Below are 25,118 nucleotides of genomic sequence, written 5' to 3'. Positions count from 1 at the left end.
AGACTATACTGGTAATGACAGACAACATTGCCTGCATGCTTTATATAAACCGACAGGGAGGGACAAGGTCGCACTTCCTATGCACCGAAGCCATGAAACTATGGAACTGGTGTATCCGGCACAATGTCAGCATCTCAGCTTTGTACCTTCCAGGATGTCAAAATACCACAGTGGATATGGTGAGCAGGGAATTCTTCCAGGACCACAAGTGGGAGCTAAACAACACAGTCCTACACAACATATTTGAGCACTGGGGTCACCCATGCATAGACTTCTTCACAACCTCCCAGAATTGCAAATGCCCGTAGTTCTGCTCAAGACCAGAATTGGGTTCCCGTTCCTTGGGTGATGCCTTTCTCCTCAAATGGGATGTGCCTCTGCTATACGCATTCCCACCTATCCCCCTGTTAGTAAGGGTGATACATAAAATAAGAGCCAACAAGGCCAAAGTCATCCTGACAGCCCCACATGGCTCAGACAGACTTGGTGCTCATTCCTGTTGAGGATGGTGGTAGGTGCAGAGTGTACTCTTCCACTCTTGCCGAATCTTCTCTCACAAGATGCCAGAGAGGTTTACCATCCAAACCAAGAGAGGCTTCACCTGAGAGCATGGTTTCTAAATGCCTCCAGCAGGACAAACTGAGCTTCTTTGAACAGATGAAAAGACATATTAGTAAACAGTAGGAGGACAAGCACATGAAATACTTACCTGCATAAATGGAAGAAATTCACAATCTGGTGCCGAAACAAACGAGCCTGACCTGTTGTTGCCCCCTTATCAATAGAATACATGCTGGAACTAAAGAACTCCAGCCTATCCCTTAGCTCACTTAGAGTACACCTCACTACTGTTACTGCTTTTCACCACAAGGTGGATGGTATATTGATATTTGCCCATCCTGCCACCAAACGCTTTCTTAGGAAGATCAGAAATGTCTACCAAACAATGGGACAGGCTGATAAAGAGAAGGACAAAGGTCAAACCACTGATAAGATGCTGCCGGTACAAGCAGTACCATAGGCACTGTCAACAGTGAGCACCCAACCTTGGAGTCCTTGGTATGGCCAAGATCCCCTCTGTGTCAACCCACCGACTATCACCATCATGACACCGGTTCAGTTGGTACTGCAGGAATTCAAACATTCAAGAGAACTTATGGTATGTGTCATACCAGTCTCCCTTGGTCTCCCCTTACCAAGTCTCCTTCAGAAACAGGAATCTTTACAGGCACTGTGTCACACACCTCCATTCTCCAGTGGTGAATCAGAAAGTGAGCTGGAGCAGGTCACCTCTCACCACTTTTCCCACGCTCCTTATGGTGGCCACTGTCAACTTGCGACCCTTCAGTCATACCCTCCATCTGTTCCTCAACTACCATGGTACGCCCAACCATGGGCGCTGCCATTGGCACCTATCCCACCACCTTGTATGCCATCCTTGGATGGCATACAGATTTCCCGCTTCCCGAGCATCCAGCAAGACCCACCATGAGCCCTTGAGGCATTCTCCCTCAGCCATAGCATCTACAGCCTCCAAACCCCAGAGGAAATCATGAAGGAATAGAAGGGCAGATTTGAAGAGGAAGTCACAACAAAGACCATCTTTTCCTCCTGTCCAGACGAGGCAGTGTGATCCCTTCCCACCATAAGCTCTTGGACACCTTGCCTTCCTCTTCCTGCAGAATAGCCCTCCCCATCAAGGAGGTTCTTCTGGACCCAGCCAAGCTTATGTGGCAAACCTTGGCATTAGTCATGCCTACCTGCAAACGGGCTGATGAAAAATATTACATCCCAGACAGGGATATGGGATTTTTTCCCCCTCCCCCCTCCTAATTCTATTGTTGTGGATGCCATAAACTCCCATGCCAATACCAAATGAGATCCATTCCCTATGAGAGATATTGGAAAATCTTCGACCTACTCAGGAGAAAGGCCTCTTCCTCTGCCACGCTGCAATTCGGAATTGCAAACTATAATGCTCTAACAGCAAAGTATAACTACATCAAGTACCCCAAGCTTAATTCTTTTATTGATCAGCTCCCAGAGTCCTGTGAACGGTTTCAGGCCATTGTTAATGAGGGACAACTATTGGCCAAGACAGTACTCCAATCAGCACTTGATGTAGCCAACATAGCAGCCCAGTTCATCTCCACAGTGGTGGTTGTGCGGTGAGCATCCTAGTTCCACCTACCTGGTTTCCATAAGGAAGTGCAGACGACTGTAGAAGACCTTCCCTTCAGAGGCACCGAATTGTTTGCCAGGAAGACTTGAGGCATCCCTCCATATGCTTAAACACTCCAGGGCTGCTCTCCACTCATTAGGGATTTATACTCCTGGACAAAAAAGAAAATTTAGTCCACAACCTCAGCATAAATCCCACACTCCGCATTTTCCAACTCAACACTACTCTGAGCCTCAGAGGAAAAAATCTAGATTACCTAAACATTAAACAATGAGGCCTCCAGTCTTTGCTGTCACAACCATCCACCTCAAAACATCAGTTTTTCCATATTGGTTGAGGCACTGACAGACCACTCCCCTCAATACCAACTGCAGCTGACGAACCCGTCACACCTATTTAGGTACCCCCTTGCTTCGTTCCTCAAAAACTAGGAACAAATAATATCCAACCAATGGGTCCAGGAAATCGTCCGCAATGGATACGGTAATGGGTTCAGTCACAGAGACCCCCCCTTGGGACTGTCGCCTGATGTGCTGAAATTACCTCTGAGCCTTGCTAGCTTGGGACTTCCAGAACCCTGTCTTGTTGAGCCAGACATGCTAGCCTGCAGCAACACAGACCCAGGGTCTGGTCCACGTCCCCAAGCTGCAGACTTAACTTGCTGAGCTGTTTTCAGTTACCTGTTTCCACAACCCAGACACCCAGTTCCCAATGGGATCCAAACCCCAAATTAATCCATTTTACCCTGTATAAGCTTTATACAGAGTAAAATGGATTAATTTGGGGTTTGGATCCCATTGGGAACTGGGTGTCTGGGTTGTGGAAACAGGTAACTGAAAACAGCTCAGCAAGTTAAGTCTGCAGCTTGGGGACGTGGACCAGACCCTGGGTCTGTGTTGCTGCAGGCTAGCATGTCTGGCTCAACAAGACAGGGTTCTGGAAGTCCCAAGCTAGCAAGGCTCAGAGGTAAACGCATAAATTTATCCACCCTCTATAACACTGATAGAGAGATATGCACAGCTGTTTGCTCCCCACATATTAATCACTTACTCTGGGTTTATTAAACAAAAGTGATTTTATTAAGTATAAAAAGTAGGATTTAAGTGGTTTCAAGAAATAACAGAACAAAGTAAGTCACAAAGCAAAATAAAACAAAACACGCAAGTCTAAGTCTAATAAATTAAGAAACTGATTACAGGTAATATATCACCCTTAGAATCATAGAATATCAGGGTTGGAAGGGACCCCTGAAGGTCATCTAGTCCAACCCCCTGCTCGAAGCAGGACCAATTCCCAGTTAAATCATCCCAGCCAGGGTTTTGTCAAGCCTGACCTTAAAAACCTCTAAGGAAGGAGATTCTACCACCTCCCTAGGTAACGCATTCCAGTGTTTCACCACCCTCTTAGTGAAAAAGTTTTTCCTAATATCCAATCTAAACCTCCCCCACTGCAACTTGAGACCATTACTCCTCGTTCTGTCATCTGCTACCATTGAGAACAGTCTAGAGCCATCCTCTTTGGAACCCCCTTTCAGGTAGTTGAAAGCAGCTATCAAATCCCCCCTCATTCTTCTCTTCTGCAGGCTAAACAATCCCAGCTCCCTCAGCCTCTCCTCATAACTCATGTGTTCTAGACCCCTAATCATTTTTGTTGCCCTTCGCTGGACTCTCTCCAATTTATCCACATCCTTCTTGAAGTGTGGGGCCCAAAACTGGACACAGTACTCCAGATGAGGCCTCACCAATGTCGAATAGAGGGGAACGATCACGTCCCTCGATCTGCTCGCTATGCCCCTACTTATACATCCCAAAATGCCATTGGCCTTCTTGGCAACAAGGGCACACTGCTGACTCATATCCAGCTTCTCGTCCACTGTCACCCCTAGGTCCTTTTCCGCAGAACTGCTGCCTAGCCATTCGGTCCCTAGTCTGTAGCTGTGCATTGGGTTCTTCCGTCCTAAGTGCAGGACCCTGCACTTATCCTTATTGAACCTCATCAGATTTCTTTTGGCCCAATCCTCCAATTTGTCTAGGTCCTTCTGTATCCTATCCCTCCCCTCCAGCGTATCTACCACTCCTCCCAGTTTAGTATCATCCGCAAATTTGCTGAGAGTGCAATCCACACCATCCTCCAGATCATTTATGAAGATATTGAACAAAACCGGCCCCAGGAGATGTTCCAGTACACTTCTTTCACAGACTAGATTCCCTCCTAGTCTGGGCCCAATCCTTTCCTCTGGTACAGCCTTTGTTAGAGCCAGCAGACATCTCAGGTGGTAAGTAGGGGTTTTCTCATGATTGGCAGCCTCTTTTGTCCTGCTCTCCCCACCCCCTTTTATAGCTGTGGCACAAGGAGGGAATCTTTTGTCTGTGCTTGTCCCCACCCCCCGCCTCATCAATGGAAAAGTACAAGGATTAAGATGGATTCCAGTATCATGTAACATGGTCATGTCACCTTAAGACCCCTAGTCTCCATTCTTTCTGGGTTGGCCCACACGTACACAGGAAGGCGTGCAGGTAAATAAACCATTTACAACCAATTGTCCTAGTCAATGGGAGCCATCAAGATTCCAAACCACCATGAATGGTCCAGACTTTGCATAATTACAAAAGGACTTCAGAGTTATACTTCATATTTCTAGTTTCAGATACAAGAATGATACAGGCATACAAATAAGAGGAATATATTCAGTAGGTTATAACCTTTGTTTTGATACCTTACAAGAGACCTTTTGCATAAAGCATATTCCAGTTACATCATATTCACACTCAAGCATATTTCCATAAAACATATGGAGTGCAACATCACACCTCCCCCTTATGAAGGGGAAAAGACCTATTTACTCTCACAGACAACACAGCGGCAATGTTCTATCTCAACAAACAAGGTGGCACCTGCTCATTTCTGCTCTGCCAAGAATCAGTTCACCTAGGGGATTTTTGCATTGCCAACTCTATCGCTCTCAAAGCTTCTTACCCTCCTGGAGTGCAGAACAAGCTGGCAGATCACCTAAGAAAGTTATTTACGAGTCAACCATGAGGGGTCCCTTCATCTGAATGTAGCCAGTCCATTTTCTAGTCCTGGGGACTCCCCAGGTAGCTCTGTTTGCAGTGAGATAGGGAACAAAACTGCTGGCATTTTGTGTTGTATGTGGTTCCAGTCTGTTCCCTAATGGATGCTTTCCTGATACAGGAAGTTGCTCTCCCAGGGTACGCTTCCCCAATTTGACTCCTTCACTACTAAAAATTAGACTGGATCATGCCTGTGTCATTCTAACTGTCCTAGTATGGCTGAGACAGCACTGTCCCTTTTGGTGAAAGAGCTGATAACTGCTTCCATTGGACGGACATCTAATTTCTCAAGACCATGGTTGCCTGCTCTGTATAAACCTGCAAGCAATCCATCTAATGACATGGATGCTCCATAGTTAGATCCTGTGGAGGAATCGTGTTCAAAAGAGGTTCAAGATCTGCTGCTGAATAGTAGAAAGCTATCTACTAGATCTTCTTACCTTTCCAAGTGGAAGTGTTTCTCTATTTGATCTGTCTGGAGTTTGAAAAATGCAATGGCAAATCTAGCATATTTTGGACTATCTTTTGTACCTAAAACAGCAAGATTTGGCAGTTTAGTTCCATCAAGGTCACCTAGCAGTTATCTTGGCCTTCCACCCTCAGGTGGATAACTGCTCTGTCTTTTCTAATAGAATGTCAATAAGATTTTTGAAAGGTTTGGAAAAATTGTATCCTTAGGTATAAGATCCTAAATTTGGTATTGTCAAAGCATACGAGTCCTGCTTTTGAGACTTTTGCTCTTTACTGTACATTTCAATGAAGGTAGCATTTTTGATGGTCATCACTTGTGCTAGTAGGTTAGGTGAGCTGCAGGCCATGATGTCTGGCCCTTTTAATGCTGCTTTCTTTAAAGACAAAGTTTACCTGCATTCTCACCTGAAATTTTGTCTCAAAAGTGGTGGTTAGATTCAATATCAACCAAGCAGTTTACCTACCTTCATTCTTTCCCAAACCACGCTTGAATAAAAATGAGGAAAGGCTACACTGTGGATGTCAAGAGAATGTTGGCGTTCTACCACAACAGGTCCAACTAGTTCCTTCCTAGCTCTTTGTAGCAATCACAGAAAGGATGAAGGGGCTCCCAGTTTCTGCTCAGTGGATATCATCTTGGATAGCCTCATGTATTCACCTGTGCTACAATTTGGCTAATGTTATCCTGCCACGCAGAGAGACCGCATATCAGCAAGATTGCAAGTGGCTTCTTCAGCCTTCCTGGCTAAGGCTCCTATCCTAGACACTTGTAAGGCGGCAGCTTGGTCTTCGGTGCACACGTGCTTCCATTATGCCATCACTTGGCAAGCTAGAGATTATGCCAGATTTGGGCAAGTTGTCCATCAGTTTTTGTTTAGATAGGCTCTGATCCCACCACCTGTTTGCATGGTTTGTAAGTCACCAAGAGTGGAATGCACGTGTGTAATCACTCAAAAGAACAACAGTTGTTAACCTGTTCAGTAACTGTTGTTTGAGATGTTGCACATGTCCATTCTACGACCTGGCCTATCCCCTCTGCATCAGAGTTTTTCCAGCAAGAAGGAATTGGGGGGGGGGGGGGGGGGGGGAGATCAGGTGGGCTCCACCCTTCATGTCTGCACACAGTGGCACTTGGCAGCAGAGGATGCTTGATCTTCATCGACGGGTATCCTGAGGGAAAAATTTCCAACAGCTGTGTTTAGGGCATGCACACACCCAGAGGAGAAAGGGACATGTGCAACACATCTCAAAGAACAACAGTTACTGAACAGGTTAGTAACGGTTTTTGACTGGAAAAGTAAAGACATCCCATTAACTTACGGGTATATGAAACATTTTAAAATTAACATTTTCTACTTGGCTGCTCAGTATGTGTGACCATTCTGCATGATGATTCCCTCCACTGCATGAATGCAGAGACACCAGTGGAACCAGGAAGATGGCAGGAGACATACTTCCAGTTTGCTGGGGGGGTGTCGGGAGCTGGCCAGAAAGAGGAAGATTGCTAAATAGCCGTATGTTGCAGGTAGAAGAAGGTACCATGTCCTCCTCACAAACTACTTAACATCTATATTTGAAAAATTATTCCATGGTTAAATATCAAAATTACAGCCATTGTTGTTCAAAGCTGAATCTCAGCATAGCCGTACCTTTTACTTAATTAAAATATTTTTAGCCTAAAGTTATGTATTTTAGGACAGCTTTGGCTTTGATAAACACATTATAAATCATCAAATCTATGGTGACTTTACTGCAAATATCATTTTGGTATAAAATGTTCCATAACCTAACAGCCAAAAATATGATCTATATGGTTTTTTTCTAGAGAAACTGTAGTCATGTATTTGTTCAGAAACAAAATAAGCCTTTCTGCTTTCAAGAGTTTCCTGTGTAGAGACTTTTTTATAGCATCTAATGCTTTTTAAATAAATGGAATTGTTTTTAATCAAATGATATTGTGCTTAATGGAGAAAACATTTTAACCAAAACTCTACATGTCCTTCATTAAATTTCCTTTATGCCCACTTTTGTGACAGTAATTAACATTAAGGGCACCCACTAATGAAAACTACCTATAGTAAAAGCATTGGTTCAGAATTATTCTTTAATGATGATGGCACAAATTAAGAGGATGTCAGCACTTCCATGATGAGCTGCTGGCTTCAAAGGGTTTATAAATTGCAAAGAAACACTCATTCCAGCGTGATATCTGCAGTATTAACCATTTAGGGAGGAGTGATATTAAAATGCTGCGCAAATAAAATAGCTATAACCATTGGCATAATTTACCCAGAGTTGTGGTGGATTCTGCATCACTGACCATTTTAAAATCAAGATTGAATGGCTTTCTAACAGCTATGCTGTAGGAATTATTTTGGGGAAGTTCTGTGGTCTGTGTGAAGAGGTTGGACTAGATGATCACAAGGGTCCCTTCTGGCCTTGGAATCTATGGATCTATTTCCAAACTTTACGTGGCAAGGATTTTCAAACATAATTACAGAAAGATACAATGGAGTCTGAGATAATGTGCCAATGTTCAAGGTTAATACAGTAGAATGTAACTGCTCCAGAAGGGAATAGTCTTCAGTTAAAAACAAAAAGAAACAAAAAAAACCCCTTCAATTGTGTATTGTCATGTTTATAAAACTAAAACTCTTCCCTATCTTGCTTTGTGTATCTGTACAGCACTGCTACACTTAGATGCATTGCACATGCATCTTTTAATGTATGACATAGGAGCACTGAAGTGGGGATGGAAAGGAGTCTGACATCCCCCTCAAAGCAAGGAAATCCTGTCCAAACGTAAGCCTGCTCCATTGTGCTTAGGTATAAGGTATTGCAAATATCTCCAGACAGTGTAAAAAAAAACAAAAAAAAAAAAACCGGCCTACCTTAAATTTAGACACCGTGAATGAGTGACCACATAATTGATGTCCTTTCCTTTGTTATCATTTCCTCCTCTTTTAGTCTTGTTATATTTTAGATTGTCTTTTTTTATAATATTAAGACTCACTCTCTTCCTCTCCTCACAGTGAAAAGCATATTAGTAAACCAAGTTAATTAGAGTGGGTTTTAATATCAAGAATGAATGGGACAAATTCATAAGTGTTGTAATCCACTGAAGTCAATGGAATTACACCAGAATCAATTTGCTCTATTATTGTTTCCCCCAAAGCCACTCAAAATCATTGACTGACGTCCATACATCACTGCATTAGAAATATGCCAGTTTTGACTGTCTCCAGCTCTCAGATGACACATAGGCTTCAACGTCAGACTTTTTTCTTTGGGGCACTAGTAGATGGTAGCAATTCTTTCCTACCCTGACGATCTGCTGCCTACAGATTAAGGAAAGGGGAGTACTATCAGTATCCACAGTTCAAGGGCTGTGGCTCAGGTTTCACTCTAAAAATATGGCCTAGTTTAGAAATGATGAAAATGGCTGCATAAATAACACAGCAGTATGCCACTGTAACTGGGTGTGACTTTACATGCCTATAGGGCAGAAAGAGCTGGTGCAAGCAAGAAAAGCATTTCTCAGTAGGATATCAGATAAAAAAAAAAAAGGGAGCTGACAGCCTCCTGTGAGCTGCTTTTCCAACTACTCTCTCTCTTTCTGAGCTGTGTTTATTTAGAAGTATATAACTCCTCTCCGAAACACCTCACAATAGATTTAGAAATAATCAGCCAAACCCTGCAAGTGAAATAATGGACTATCTAATAATGAATTAGCTTCCTTCATTAAAGTGTCCAGAAAACCTATAGTTTTCAACCCTCACCAAGGAAATAGATGAGCCTTAGAGCGTGGCCTGATGGTCAATGAATTCAGTCTCTCACCGCTCACAGGAAACATTTTAATGTAGAGAATACATCCTGGGAAAAATCCCCTGCCAACAACCCCCCCTTTTTTTTAAACCAGAGGATTAATAGGTCAGCAACCTACCTACGTGGATCAGCCCTGGCAGCAGCATGTACAGACACAGGCTGTGTGGTATGTAGGTACAGAACCATTTAGGGCATGTAAGTTTCGCCTGCTTAAAGGGACTTACTGATGTAACTCACATTGCCTTGTACCTGGCTTCGAGCCTGATCTCTTACTAGATTTACTGCTGTGTTGTTCCTTTACTTTGATGGAGCTACTTTTTATTCTCACCTGTGAGAGTTGGGAATGGTTTCAGGGCTAAGATGCAGCGGACTAAATTAATCACTGGTGAAATTCCTTGAGGCTTCTGTGAAGTTGATCCAAGAATAAATTATTGCCCAATGGCTGTATGTCTTACTACTTACTAGCTGTTGCTCTGTGGGAGACAGAAGTCACTTTGATAAGGCTGAAAAGATGCAAAAGTACTAGCGCCAAAGAGTTCAATAATGAAATGCTCCTACAAAAGCATCTCACAAAACTGGGTGACTGGGCAACAAAATGGCAGATTAAATTCAATGTTGATAAATGAAAAGTAATGCACATTGGAAAACAATCCCAACTATACTTATAAAATGATGGAGTCTAAATTACCACTCAAGAAAGAGATCTTGGAGTTTTTGTGGACAGTTCTCTGAAAACATCCATTCAGTGTGCAATGGCAGTCAAAAAAGTGAACAGAATCTTGGGAATCATTAAGAAAGGGATAGATAATAAGAGAAAATATCATATTGCCTCTATATAACCATGGTACACCCACAGCTTGAATACTGTGTGCAGATGTGGTCGCCCCATCTCAAAAAAGATATATTGGAATTGGAAAAGGTTCAGAAAAGGTTAACAAAAATGATTAGTGGTATGGAACGGCTGCTATATGAGGAGAGATTAATAAGACTGGGACTTTTCAGGTTGGAAAAGAGATGACTGAGGAGGGATATGATTGAGGTCTATAAAATCATGACTGGTGTGGAGAAGTAAATAAGGAAGTGTTATTTACTCCTCCTCATAACACAAGAACTAGGGGTCACCAAATGAAATTAATAAGCAGCAGGTTTAAAACAAACAAAAGGAAGTGTTTTTTCACACAATGCACAGTCAACCTGTGGAACTCCTTGACAGAGGATGTTGTGAAGGCCAAGACTATAACAAGGTTAAAAAAAAAACTAAAGTTCATGGATAGGTCCATCAATGGCTATTAGCCAGGATGGGCAGGGATGGTGTTCCTACCCTCTGTTTGCCAGCAGCTGGGAATGGGCGATAGGAGATGGATCACTTGATGATTACCTGTTCTGTTTATTCCCTCTGGGGCACCTGGCATTGGCCACTGTTGGAAGACAAGATACTGGGCTAGATGGACCTTAGATCTGACCCAGTATGGCTGTTCTTATGTTCGTAACTGCATTAAACCCTTGTTTGAACACATTCATTCAAGATAGCTCAGTCTCTAACGTGCTTCAAACTATGGTCTCTCTTGTAAGGCTGAGAATACAGATGGTAATTAAAAGTTAGTTTTGATAGAATTTTTTCTTATGTTGACACCTGTCCTCTAGGATCTGGACAAAAGCCACTAAAATAGCCACTCAATGGTTGATCGCTGTCAACCTGGGTTGGATTTGAACCTGCCTTTTAGCATCTCCACCCACCCCGTTCATAGTAAGGCTTTTTTCCTCCTGGTTTCCAGTGAAAATGAATTAAAACCTGACTGGCCATTTTAAATGGCAGAGCTAAACTATTTGGCAGTGTTTCCCTGAAGTTATTTTTCTGAGTTACATCTAGCAAACCAAACATCAAGTTTCATCCAAATTTAATTTTGTCAAACTGCTTTATTGTCCCATGCTAGGCTTTAAATGCTGAGGACTGGATGCTGTTCAGCTACATGACCCACAGATTGCTTCAGACAGGTTGAATAAATGAATCAAAACATGGGCACTGTGTAAATGGAGTTGTGGAGGGCAGTGTAAGTGATATTTAATATTATCCATTTATATGGACAGCCTGAACGACCTCATAACCCTTATATGCAGCCAGAGCCACAGAAATGCAGCCACTTCTGGAACTGAAGGTAGCAGTAAGCTGCCGTATTGCACACCCAGGGGAAGAGAGGGAATGTTGGCCAAGTCACTGAGGAAAATCCCCACTCTTACAACATTTTCTTCTTTTTATATCCGGCGTATGGTTTCTGAAAAGCGTTTCAGTTCCCTTTTTGTGTGGTCATTTTACTTTCTTCCTTCATCCCTGTAATTTAAAATAACTGTAAGTTTCACATTAAAATTTTTACTGGTAACATTAGAAGACAAAAATTGTGTGTCGCTTAGTCCTGTAGAAGTTGAAGGAGAAATGCTGAGCATTCCATCCCTTCTGCTCAGAACAGTAATTAATAGCATTCTGGGAAAACATTTTCCATCTCTGTCATCAGACATCAGGTAGTGGGTGAGAGCATGGTATAAAATAGCTTTCCCAATTAAAGAGGGCATGAAGAATAACAGCTGATGAGAGGAAAGTGATAGCTTGTTACACAGGGAGCAGATAGCTCATCACAGGAGGGATGGTGATTCTCTACTGGCCCTTTTTCCTCTTAAAAATACCTGGGTAGTGATACTGCGTAAGTCTGGGATTTTCAAAAGGAAAATTTCAAAAAGGGATTTTGATGCCTAACTCCCCCCATCCCCTTTGTAAATCTCAGCCTGAGGGTTTTCAAAACTTCTGCATAGAAATAGATTTTTTTTTAGTACTTCATTTGATTAATAAAAATGGCATAAAAAGCATCTGGACCTACATTGTCAACTGTTCACTGATTATAGGTGTGCAGCATGGGACACCTAGAGCTGGAGTTTTCAGAGGAGGAGGAGAACACCTAATAACATTGAAGTAAGTTGGGATTGTGGGTGCTCACCATCTTTTATAATCACACCCACAATCAAAGACTATGGGTAGGGAGATAAAGCCTGATAATTCAGGGTATAAATCAATCTCTATGAGGGGATGACTGTGAGTTTCTTGTACCTTTCTCAGAAGCATGTGGTGCTGACCACTGTCAGAGACATGATACTGGACTAGATGAACCATGGGTCTGATTCAGTACTGCAATTCCTATGCCCTAAATCATTGTCCACACTGGGGAAAATTAGGTCATAGGCATGGCCATAGTGGATCAGACCCAATGCACAAGCTGCCTCAGTGATGGAAGCTCTCGTGTGGACAGAGTTCAGGCATTCTTACCATGTTGTTTAATCCTGCTCAGAACACCATTAAGACATGGTGTTAAACCCTTGAGTCCTATCTGCATTATGGCTTCCACGTGTTACCACTAACAAAGCTGCACCAGTAGCAGGGTCTAGTTTCTCTAGTGCAGATGTAGCTTAGGAGACTGATTTTCAGAAGTGCCAGGAACCCAAAAACTGAGGTCCCCAAAATTAGTGGATCCTTTGGAAAATGTAAGCGTTCTAACTGACATTTTTGAAAAAAAAAAGGCCAAGTAATTTTTTTTTTACTAGAGTTTTGTTTTGTTTTTTTTAAACACAGCAGTTATGCCAGTCTCAGAGAACCAACACTGGTTCCTTAACCATCAGTCCCATAATGCCAACAGCTCTCACTGACTCCCATGGGACTTCTGTATGGAAAAGGCTGGTTATATTGCAACCCTAGTAAATACTGTGCACAAAGTGGAAATGGCATCACTCGAGTACATTCACTGTCGTTTTTAAGAGTTAGCCATGTGTTCAAGCCTGCTGGTGCCTTGTTCCTATGCTACATCCTTCAGCGTCCCTGCTGCAGCCTGCACAGTGAAGGCTGCAATGGAGATCTGCCTCTTTACTTCTTCCCAGGCTTTGCACTGATCTGCTTTGTTTTCAATATCAAACATGGCATCGTAGATCCCTGGGAATGACTCTCCAGCGTACTTGTTGTGGCTGCTCGGAGCAAAAACAATGTGTCTGTGGGGAAAGAGAAAAAAGCCTTAGACAGGAGGGAGGGATACAAGGGAGAAAAGGGGAGCTACTGAGACACAGCTGGGGGGGAATCCCTGAGAGAAAGAGCAAAAATTGTGCTGGAACTAGAGCTGTTTAAAAAAAAAGTTAATTTTCAGTAAATTTAATATCATTTGAAGTTTCAGTGAATTTTTATTTCATTTTTTGGCCAAAATGAAAAACTTTTGGCTCCTCCCTTTCATGGGAAAATGAAAAATGTTTGCCCAAAGTTGAATTTTTCTGCATAGATGAAAGAGCAGTACACTTTGAATGATGCAAAAACCTGAGCTGTCCAAAAACTGTCACTATGTGGAAAAAAAAATTTGAGCAGCTCGAGCTGAAACCCTTGCAAGCACGGGAAAGGATTTAGTAGTGGGAGGGTGAACAGTTGCTTCCTGGAAGGCTGTTGCATCTGAGGAGGCCTGAACACTATTTAGCTTATAAAGAGCTAAAGATTGTCTTTGGATTTCTGTGTGCCCTGGGATTGGAGGACTTTTGACTTGGCCAGAGGGCCACATCACTGGCACCCCTTCTCTCAGATAACTGGGCACTTCAATGAAACTGAGGCATTGGGGCAAAATGAGGTATAGCCATATGCTTGACACCAAAGAGGGAAACTGCTCTATCACCAAAGCCTTATAACTATAAATCTTACAACATACTCTCCTTGTAAGACAGAATAGCATTACTACGCTCAAGTGAAAATCCTCCTCGGAGATAAGCAAACCTTACTAGCTGACAAGAAGGATGGTCCAGTGGTTAGTACAGGAGTTGGGAAGACCTGGGTTCAATCCCTGCTTCACCATGAGTCCTGTGTGACCTTGGACAAGTCACTTAGCCTCTTTGTGTCTCAGTTTCCCAGCTGTAAAAACTGGGCAATAACTGCCCTTCCCTACTTCACAGGATAAATGCGTTAAATGTGAGGATAAATGTGTTAAAGATTGTGAAATGCTTTGAAATCTAAGAGCAAAATTCAGAGACATTTAATACTACTAAAAATACAGTCCTATGCCCAACAGGAGAAGCTCAATAAAGGATGTAGATCACAACCTCGGCGTCTTTCCTTCTCCCAAATCTGCTCCACCATCAGGAGGGATGGAATCAGCAGAGGGAAGTCCTCACACTGCTGTAACCAGCACAGTTATTTTCATCTTATCTTTTTAGCACTGTCCTAGTTACTGTTCCGTGTAACCAAGCACTCTCACTGCCACAGCGAAGGTGCAGGAGGTGTTCACAAGAGGATCTCTATTTTAGGAAGCTGTTCACAATATGAAAAAGTTCAAGAGCCATTAGGGTGAGCAGATGTCCCAATTTTATAGGGACAGTCCCGATATTTGGTGCTTTTGCTTATATAGACATCCTGTCCCAATTTTTCACATTTGCTGTCTGGTCACCCTAAGAGCCATAGGGCTATGCCTTGCAATCAGTGCTTTTTAGTAGTCTGCATAACCTGTTGCCTTACCTGTAAAATTTCCTGCCTGGTAAACCAAGAGGATCGATAAAAGCTCTTTCCACAAACATCAGCTGATCATTCATGATTCGCACAGCAATTGGACTGTGGGGGACGAAGATAGAAGCATTTCACACAACAACAATGCATGAAAATGTATGAACTACATGGTTTTCTAATAGAGCTGGTTGGGAATTTTTCAACATTGTCTTTTAGTCAGAAAAGCTGATTAGGTGAAACCAAAACTGCTCCTGGGAACATACTGGCTTTGATGAAACTTTCACGAAGAATGGTTTCTCAGGAGAAGTTTTGGTCAAAACCAGAGCGATACCTCCAAACCCCAGAATAGGCAACAGCCTTGTGGTTAGGGCATTCGCCTGGGATGTAGGAGACCTGGAGTCAAGTTCCTGCTCCAAATTAGGCAGAGCAGTGACTTGAACCCAGTTCTTCCACAGCCCAGGTGAATGCCCTAACTACCACGCTATTGCCTTTTCATTGAAAAACTTCAGAAGTCTCAGTTTCATTCTGATACACAACAATAAAAATTTCCAAACTCTCAAAAATATTTCTGGGATAGGAAAGCCATTGCCAGCCCCGTTCTAGTTTACAAAGCATTAAACAAATATTAGCTAGTTACTCCTTCCTGTGCACCTGATTAGGCTGACAAGTATCATGACATAAATGGGGAAAGTGACACACAGGCGTTACATGTGTTGCCCAGCGCTACAGAAGACGATGGACTCTAAACTGTGATTAGAATTCAAGAGTTCCTGCTCATCATCATGTGCTCCATTAGATCACATCGTCTTTCAAATTAGGACTGCTGATTCCAGAAGATGCTGCTTCAGACCGATTATCCTTCACACAAACTTGAAGGATAAAATCTGCATGTTAGACTGGGGGAACTTCTCATTATATAAACAACAAAAGGGGAGGCACCCTTTTCAGAACAACGGAAACCTGTGTTTTATTAAACAGTACTAGAAAGAGCCCACCAAAGAAAGAAGACACTAGCTTTTCATTGATAGCTGCTGCTTTACATGAAAAATATGTTCATTACATTATATAAGATATTCACTAAAATTATCACTAAGCTCATACAATTCACTAGTGAGTGCGCCCAAGAAACAGAATGTGTTGAGGTTCAAATTCTGTAGTCCTCACTCAGGCAAAACTCCTATTGATTTCAAAGTGAGTTTTCGCTGACCAAGGCCTGATTCAGGATTGCAGGACTTGGCCCACAGCAAACAAAGTTGAGGAGCCTGGAGGCGAAATTGTCAAGACTGGGCTTTTTAACTTACTTATTCACATCCACCTCTTTAAGTCTTCTGTGAAAATCGGCAGCAGCTTCAGTGAAATTCGTCACAGCAGAAAAAAGGGGACCTAGAAATAGAAAGTCCTTTTTTACTTCAGCATCACACATAGAGTCTTGAACAATAAACAGTTCACTTATTGAGGAAAACCACGTATTTATTTTATTTAGTGACTTGACAAGGAATCCTTGGCTTCCCCATTTCTTCTGGGTCTGACTTTTAAAGGGCTGCAGTGCCCCCTCGTAACATGCAAAACCTATTTTAACGATGGCCGCAGTGCAGAGGAAGAATGTCTAATAAAACTTCTACAAAGCAGCATTAAAATAATATTTCGTTGAAATAGGCTGAGAATGATTCTTGGGGAACCTCTGGCAAAGAGAAAGTTCTGAGATTGGGGTGGATGGGGAGGAGGAAAACCCTGGATCTGCAATTTTAAGTTTACTGCAGACTTTACATGAAGAAGCTTGAGATGTAGCAACATTTCCAGCACTTCTGCCTGCCTGTGCAAGGACTGCACCGTTTTCACCTGAGGAGATTTCCACCCCGCTCTCTGCTTGTTTATGTGAGCTCTTTCCCCAGCCATACCAAGACAGACTTGGAGTAGCAAGATCCCAAGGGGGAGGAATCCTCCCGGCCAAGGCAAGGATGATGATAGAGCCATTCTACCGCTGCTACTCAATACCTGGATTGTCTCCCATTATGTGGGAGCGCAGGCCCAGTGGATCATTGAAGTTGCAGAACACACACACCCCCAAGCTCATCCCCACTCTTTCCCTGGCAACACACTCAAGCCTTCTTAGCAGCTACTGGCAAAAGTCCCCATGGAACTGAGCTCTGTGGCATACAGGGCAGCCACGGCCCTGGGGGCAGGCCCTCCCTACACAGCCGCAGACCTGTACTGGTTTCATTGCAGCCAGGGTGGACAGGACTTCCATAATGGTGTCTATTTCATTCCTACAGCTAATTTTCCTACCTCCCTTTCCGCTGCCAAAAAAAAAAAAAAAGAAAATTGGTTCCGGTTCATTGAGCAACAGGAGCTAACTTGCAAAAAAAGGGAAACTTTAGAACCTTGCCAAAAATACAAGTTTTATAGGCAAAAGGGAAGCTTCAGAGTATTTCAAATTTAACCATGAGTTTCAGAAAATCCTGGCTAATCTAAAGTAGCTCCCTCCCTATAAAGCCATCTCCCCTCTGACTGTTTATATCAAGAGAGTTGAATTACCCCCCCCAAGGTCAAGTTTCTGTGTTTGGCTGCCTCTGTTCACTGAATCGGAGTTATGTGCAGTGGTTAGCTGGAGCCGGTTGTTAAATTTAGAAGCCCTTTTAGAACCCGTTGTTCTGTGAGGGACAACCGGTTCTAAAAGGGCTTCTAAATTTAACCGGCCAAAAGTGGCGCCTTAGGCGCTGACTCCATGGGTGCTCCAGCCCTGGAGCACCCAAGAGGAAAATTTGGTGGGTGCAGAGCACCCACTGGCAGCTCCCTGCCCTGCCCCCAGCCCCAGCTCACCTCTGTTCCGCCTCCACCTCCTCCCCTGAACGCGCCGCCCCGCTCTGCTTCTCCGCCCCCCCCCAGGCTTCCCGCGAATCAGCTGTTTGCGCGGGAAGCCGGGGTGGGCTGAGAAGCAAGCGGCGGCTTCCCGCTCAGGCCCAGGGAGCGGAGGTGAGCTGGGTCGGGGGGGAAGGGAGGGCGCGAGGAGGGCCGCCCACACCGCAGCAGGTAATCCTGGTGGGGGGAGGTGCGCAGGGGAACTGCTCCCCGCCCCAGTTCACCTCCGCCACCCTCGGCCTGAGCGGGAAGCCACCGCCTGCTTCTCAGCCCTCCCCGGCTTCCTGCTGAACAGCTGATTCGCGGGAAGCCAGGGGAGGGGGCAGAGAAGCAGAGTGGGGCAGCATGTTCAGGGGCGGAGGGGGAGCGGAGGTGAGGTGAGCTGGGGCCGGGCGCAGGGCGGGGAGCTCTGCTCCAGCCCCGGAGCACCCAGGGAGTCGGCACCTAAGGCACCACTTTTGATGTGATGAGTGGGGGAGCAGCTGCTCCCCCTGCTCCCCCCCAGCTACACTCCCCCGCCCCTAGGAGCCAGAGCGACCTGCCAGATGCTTCCTGGGAGCTGCCCCAGGTAAGTGCCTCCGGGACTCCCCACCTCGCCCCCTGGCAGCTGCCTCTGGCTCTTAGGGTGGTGTGGGCACCCACTACGGTGGCCCACGAGACCCTCCTGCCCAGTTCTGGGGGCAGTCAGGGGACAGAGGTGGATGGGGCAGGGGTCCTGGGGGGGGGGCGTCAAGGAATGCGGGGGGGTTGGATGGGGCAGGAGTTGTGGGGGGTAGGGGTGGGTAACGACCCCCTCGTGGGGTGAGGAGGGAACCAGTTGTTAAGATTTTGGCAGCTCATCACTGGTTGTGTGTATGTGCAAGGACAGTGTTTAGCCATTGTTGATATTATAGCCACAGTTTAGCAACAGCTCATGTTTCACAAGCAGAAGGAGAGGGCTGACCAGGGAAAAGGTCTCCTGAAAACATACATGTGTACTTATCACAAACAATACCAGTGTTGTTCACTCTACTTCTTTTTTTAAAATCACAATATTTACAATATTTCTGTTTCTTTAAGCTCCACTTTCTGGAATTATGTAATTATGAGAGAAATTTGTATTAAAAAACAAAAAGTTTCTAGCCCTTATTGTTGCAGAGGAAAACTTGAAAACCTGAACCCAAAAGGCAAATAAGCTCAATTTATTTATTTATTTTCAATAATGATTTTAAGCCAATCCCATGAGTTCACTGGGCCTGAGTTATGATCTTTGAATGTTTGGCATTGGCAACATCACAATGCTATGACAAAGGCTAGCAAAGTCATGTAAATGCATCATCCCAGAATACTATTGTGAGGCTGAGCCAATGCGGGTTAAGCAACACAGCATCCGATGAAGTGATCTGTAGCTCACGAAAGCTCATGCTCAAATAAATTGGTTAGTCTCTAAGGTGCCACAAGTACTCCTTTTCTTTTTACAGTAGGCTGAGTGACTTAAAAGCAACCCTTAAGGACATATTAGAAGAGTACTGAAATGGTAAACAGGGTCATTCCTTGTAGATAGACCCTTGATGTGTAGGCTTGTACTGTTAGAGAATCAAGAATAGATACTACAGTAGAACCTCAGAGTTACAAACACCTCAAGAATGGAGGTTGTTTGTAACTCTGAACAAAATTTTATGGTTGCTCTTTCAAAAGTTTACAGCTTTGACTTAATACACCTTGAAACTTTACTATGCAGAAGAAAAATTCTGCTTTTAACAATCTTAATTTAAATTAAACAAACACTGAAGCAGTTTCTTTACCTTGTAAATCTTTTTTAAAATTTTCCCTTTATTTTTAGTAGTTTACATTTAATGCAGTACTGTACTGTATTTACTTTTTTTTTTTTTTTTGGTCTCTGCTGATGCCTGATTGCATACTTCTGGTTCCAAATGAGGTGTGTGGTTGATCAGTCAGTTCATAACTCTGGTGTTCGTTACTCTGGTGTTCATAACTTTTGAGGTTTTACTGTCATATTTGTCTGTGTTTATCTATACCTTGTTAGAAGTTTAACAATGTGATCTAATTAGCTTGTAGATGCTAAAATTTTGTTCCTGTCTCTAATGATTTCATTAATGTAGTCTATTGATTCAGAGATCAAAAGGGAATATTATCAGTTAGATGGAATTTGTAGTGTAATAATATTATTGTCCTCATTTCTCTTTGAAACTTGTAAATTCCACATAGTAAACTTCCTGTGAACTATTTGAATGATTAATTGACTCATGCTAATGAATGTAACTAGTTATGGGTATATGCCTAGGAAACAGAGATTAGCTTCAAAGCAACAGGATGCACTACTTATTGTTCAGCCAAGGAAGGCATGTTGTGACCACAACTGGTTTCAAGCTATAAAGCAGGGATCCACAACCTTTGGCACCCAGCCCGTCAGGAAATCTGCTGGCGGGCCGGGACGGTTTGTTTACCTGCAACGTCTGCAGGTTTGGCCGATCACAGCTCCCACTGGCTGCAGTTTGCCGTTCCAGGCCACTGGGGATTGCGGGAAGCGGCGTTGGCCGACGAATGTGCTGGCTGCCACTTCCCGCATCCCCCATTCGCCTGGAATGTCAAACTGTGGCCAGTGGGAGCTGTGATCAGCCAACCTGTGAAGGCTGCAGGTAAACAAACCATCCCAGCCCGCCAGCGGATTTTCCTTATGGGCTTTATGCCAAAGGTTACCGATCCCTACTATAAAGAAAGTGTGGGGCCTGATCCTTGCTATCTCAGATCTGCTTAAACTTTGACAGGGAAAGTCTAAGCCTGCAAGACTGAGGTCTCCAGGTCTACGCTGAATTAACTCTGCAAATTCTCGTGGAAGAATTTGAATAAACACTGCACATGGACTGCCTTTTAAATTGACTCCAGAAGGATTTTTACAAATCAGCAGCCTCACCATCTCTGCCATGAAACTGACTTGAGAACTTTATTCATATCTGTATGTATAATGATCTTTAACTGTAGCAACTCTCTTTCTTTTCTTTTTATTAATAAATCTTAGATGTATAGTTAATAAGAACTGGCTGTAAGCATGTATTTAGATAAGATCTGAAATATTCATTGACCTGCTGGGCAATGTGTCCAGTCTTTTGGGATTGGTAGAACTTTATATATGGTGAATAAGGTCTTAGTAACCCTTGCTATATTAGACTTAGCTGTCTGGATGGGAGCCAAAGGCTGGATTGCTTAAAGGGAACTGTATTTTGGCTTCTTGATAATGAGTAAGATATTACAGAAGCTGTTTGGTTACTGGTTTGGTGAAAATAAACCACCAGCTTTGGGGATCATCTCCCCTGTTCTTTGCAGTTTGCTCTGATTGAGCAATCTCAGCATGGCCCCTTCAGCAACCACGGTCAAAATTGTGGATGAATTTTATTGCATAATATTGTGAAAGCTATCTATAAATTAGGACTGTTGGATACTTTAGTATGATAGAGTAAAACAAAAGGAACAATAAATAACCTTCAGTAGATTGCTAAAGCTGATCACAAAATTTTTTTGCTGCAGGTTCATAGAATAATCAAAGAATCACAAGAATGATTAAAGGACTGGAAAACCTGTCTCACAGTAACAGATTCAAAGAACTCCATCTGTTTAGCTTATCAAAAAGAAGGGTACGGGATGACTTGATTTATAAGCGTCAACACTGGGAACAGAAATTTGGTAGTAGAAGGCTCTTCAGTCTAGCAAACAAAAATAAAAAAAGATGCAATGACTCGAAGCTAAAGCTGGACAGGTTTACACTCTAAAGAAGGCACACATTTTAAACAATGAGAGTAATTAACCACTGAAACAGGGCTGTGGTGGATTTTCCATCACTGGAAACTTGTAAATTGAGACTGGATGTTTTTCTAATAGATATGCTCCAGTTCAAACAGGAATTCATTGAGGAAAGTGCCTTTTACAACATATTTTAGAAACTTTATTTTTTATAATAAATGTTTTAGAGTAACTTTTGAAATAAAAATTTAAATAAGCAAACTGGCTCCATTTTTTATTTTTCAGCTACCTGAAGATATTTGCATATGCACTCATTCACGAGCTAAGACCCAGTTCCTGCCCCTCATCTTTGGACACCTAGGGTCTCAAAGGCATAAGACCAGTAGTGACAGACTACAAGGCCACTGGTGCTTTGTGGCCTGTGAGGAGGATTCCTTCTTCTGTAATCCTCCAGAGAACTCCTGCCCAAGCTTGTGCTTTAATTTTTTTATCTAAGGTATTACCAGAGTAGCTGAGCATCATGTATTTATCCTCATGAGATAGGAAGTACTATTTCCCCATTTTACTGATGGACAGAGAGGCCAATGCCCAGATTTTTAAAGGTATTTAGGCACCTTAGCACAGATCCTCAGAGGTATTTAGATGTCTAAATTCCATTGATTTCAGCAGAAGTTACGCACCAAAATACCTTTAAAAAATCTGACCCTAAGTGACTTGTCCAAGGTCAAACACAGCAGAGTAGGGATTTGAACCCATGTTTCAAGCTCTAGGCTAGCATCCCAACCTTTAGAGAGTCTGCCCTAAGTAAAGAATGAGGCAATATATAGTGTTATAAGAGACATTTTGACAGTAATTTTTTAAACCTTTATTATATTGAGAAACTTCTTAGGGAGATCTTAAAATCAGTTGTTTTATTCCGCTACAAGGCACACTGAAACTCAAAGTCCAGTTTCATAGATACAACAACCATATTTCTTCCCTTTGTGTACTTCTAATTGATGCACTCAGGACAAATAAACATTTAATGTCTGCATGGTCATTACTCACCAAATGATACTCCATAAGTCTCTACCTGTTCTTCATGTTTCTTGGCCAAATTATAGATTCTATTTGTGTATTTTCTTAAGTCTTCTCCATAATCTTGGCAGTTGAAAGGAATGACCTGGGAGTCTGCCAGTTCATACACCAGTCCTCCTCGTAACTGGGCAATGGTAAGCTGTTTTGTGAATGTGGGGTCATAAAATTGTTCTACTAACTCAAAGGTCTCATAGACGGTGTGGTAAACTGGGTAATTGCTGAACTTGTCTGCTCTCTGAAAGAGAATAAACCACATCTCAGATGTTCTAACTAAGCCAGTTTGAGGGATGAAATTGGTCAGAAATGGCCAACAATAGATCACTACAACTTCCGTATCATGATAGCTCTTTTCCAGACACAGATGAATTACAGTCCTTACTGCTCAAACCACTGAGCTTACTGCTGTTTGTGTGAGGCTCCTATGAGGCAAAAAGCAATCCAAATTCGTGGGGTACTATGGCAGAACAAAAGTGTGTAGCAATCCTTACTTTCTGTCTATGGTAGCCTCTTTCTGGCCCCATCCTGAGCTCTAATACCCACTGACTCACTGCAAAAAAAAACAAAAAAAAAAACAATCTGGTAGAGTAGCACAAGTGCAAAACAGTAGTCCCATTGGATCTTGTGCAATTCAGTCACCACCTACATCTCTTCTCTCATTTCCTCCTCCTCATCTTGCACCAGACTATAATCTTTCCATTCTCTATTCTTGTCTTCTGTCCTTGTACACTCCACTGTGTGCTTTCTTTCATCCAGCCTTCTACCGTTAGAATTACCTTCCATTTCTCATGGGCCAAGTTTCCTTCCTCCTTGAAATGCATGCTTCCTCCCCCTAAAAAACAGCCTCCAGTGTTGACCTCTTTCTAACTTTGATCTCTTTATGGACAGTGCTTCTTCCCAACTGCTCTTGAACTAACAGAATATTTCAAAACCATAGATTAGCTCCTCAGGGCAGAGAGCTAAGGCCTGATTGTCCACTCCATCCTGTGTAACCACTTACACTTGTGCTAAGTGGGTATTAAAAAAAACCCTACAGCTCTGATTTGGAAGTACTTCATGCCCATCTTACACATTTTAAAATGGCTATGGATACTGACTGGTAAAGAATCAGGCCCCGAGTCTTCTGTGTTCTGTAAAGCATCATGCAAACACATGGAGCCTGACAAATAATGATCCTAGAATCTTTAAAAGACCTTAATTAGGATTTTTAGATATATATCTTCTGCATCTCAGCTTGATTTTTCTCCTCCAAAAAGGTCCAGTTTTACTAAATGTCTTCAGCCTGGCCTATACTTAAATATTTTTACTGACTTAACTATGTCCGTAAGGAGTGTGATATTTTGCTGACGCAGTTATGCTACTATATACCAGTATCTGTTTGGATCATTTTGCTTTATTGAATCAGGATAAGCTATACAGATATAAACCCTTTTATGTCAGTGTAATTGTGCTTATACCTGGAGGGGAGAGCAAGAGAGAGTTGCAGCTTTCAGTATGCCCGTATGGGTAAAATGACAAAACTTTTAGACATAGCCTCAGTCTTAAGTTCCAGTTGTCCCTGACTTTGGAGGGGAGGGATAGCTCAGTGGTTTGAGCATTGGCCTGCTAAACCTAGGGTTGTGAGTTCAATCCTTGAGGGGGCCATTTAGGGATCGGGGCAAATATTCGGGATTGGTCCTGCTTTGAGCAGGGGGTTAAACTAGATGATCTCCTGAGGTCCCTTCCCAACCCTGATATTCTATGATTGTAGGACCTTGACCGTTAGTGCTAATGACACTTGTAAACTGGTTTAAACATAAAACTGTAGTCTAAAAGAAAAACTGAACAATCCTTTACTGCAGTGGGTTACAAGTGTGGTTTTTCACTTATGAGACAATGTGTCAATAGAACGAAAGAAAATACTACATGTAAGGGGACAATGTGATATGACAGCTGCGACCAGAAGCTGACTTGATCTAACCTTCTTTACCGAGGGCCCTCTTTGTGTAAATAGAGGGCTTAGAATGTACACATCACCATCATGGGTGAATTGTCCTTCCAGAGTTTGTTTCTTCACAAATTCAAAAATTGCCTTTCTGTGCACACAGGACCTACACCAGGGGTGGCCAGCCTGAGCCTGAGAAGGAGCCAGAATTTACCAATGTACTTTGCCAAAGAGCCACAGTAATACGTCAGCAGCCCCCCATCAGCTCCCGCCCCTCCCCCCTGCTCCCAGTGCCTCCCACCCACCGACAGCCCCACCGATCAGCACCTCCCCCTCCCTCCCCACACCTCCTGATCAGCTGTTTTGTGGCATGCAGGAGGCTCTGCGGGAGACTGCAGAGGAGCGAGGGCATGGCACACTCAGGGGAGGGGGCGGGAAGGGGTGGAGTCGGGGCAGGGCCTGTGG

The 25,118-nt window shown here is 43.2% G+C and overlaps 1 protein-coding gene across 3 annotated transcripts in view; it reads right to left on the bottom strand.

Annotated features, from left to right (window-relative positions):
* Window positions 1-11,446: 11,446 nt before the first annotated feature.
* The window catches only part of NAALAD2 (N-acetylated alpha-linked acidic dipeptidase 2), a 50,195-nt gene continuing 36,523 nt past the window's right edge, over window positions 11,447-25,118 (bottom strand). For 2 of the 3 annotated variants that reach the window (XM_048842017.2, XM_048842031.2), the window contains 4 exons: window positions 22,703-22,967; window positions 16,360-16,441; window positions 15,071-15,163; window positions 11,447-13,575 (listed from right to left, as the gene is read on the bottom strand). In XM_048842017.2, the coding sequence (XP_048697974.2) occupies window positions 13,386-13,575; window positions 15,071-15,163; window positions 16,360-16,441; window positions 22,703-22,967 (630 nt within the window). In that variant the 3' untranslated portion in view covers window positions 11,447-13,385. The remainder of the gene's footprint in view (window positions 13,576-15,070; window positions 15,164-16,359; window positions 16,442-22,702; window positions 22,968-25,118) is intronic. The other variant, XR_007355455.2, reaches the window with a different exon arrangement.

The sequence above is a fragment of the Caretta caretta genome, chromosome 1, assembly GCF_965140235.1.
Source record: "Caretta caretta isolate rCarCar2 chromosome 1, rCarCar1.hap1, whole genome shotgun sequence".
Classification (NCBI taxonomy): domain Eukaryota; kingdom Metazoa; phylum Chordata; order Testudines; family Cheloniidae; genus Caretta; species Caretta caretta.
The sequence above is the reverse complement of the archived record's forward strand: the minus strand, read 5'-3'. Positions and strand labels throughout refer to the sequence as shown.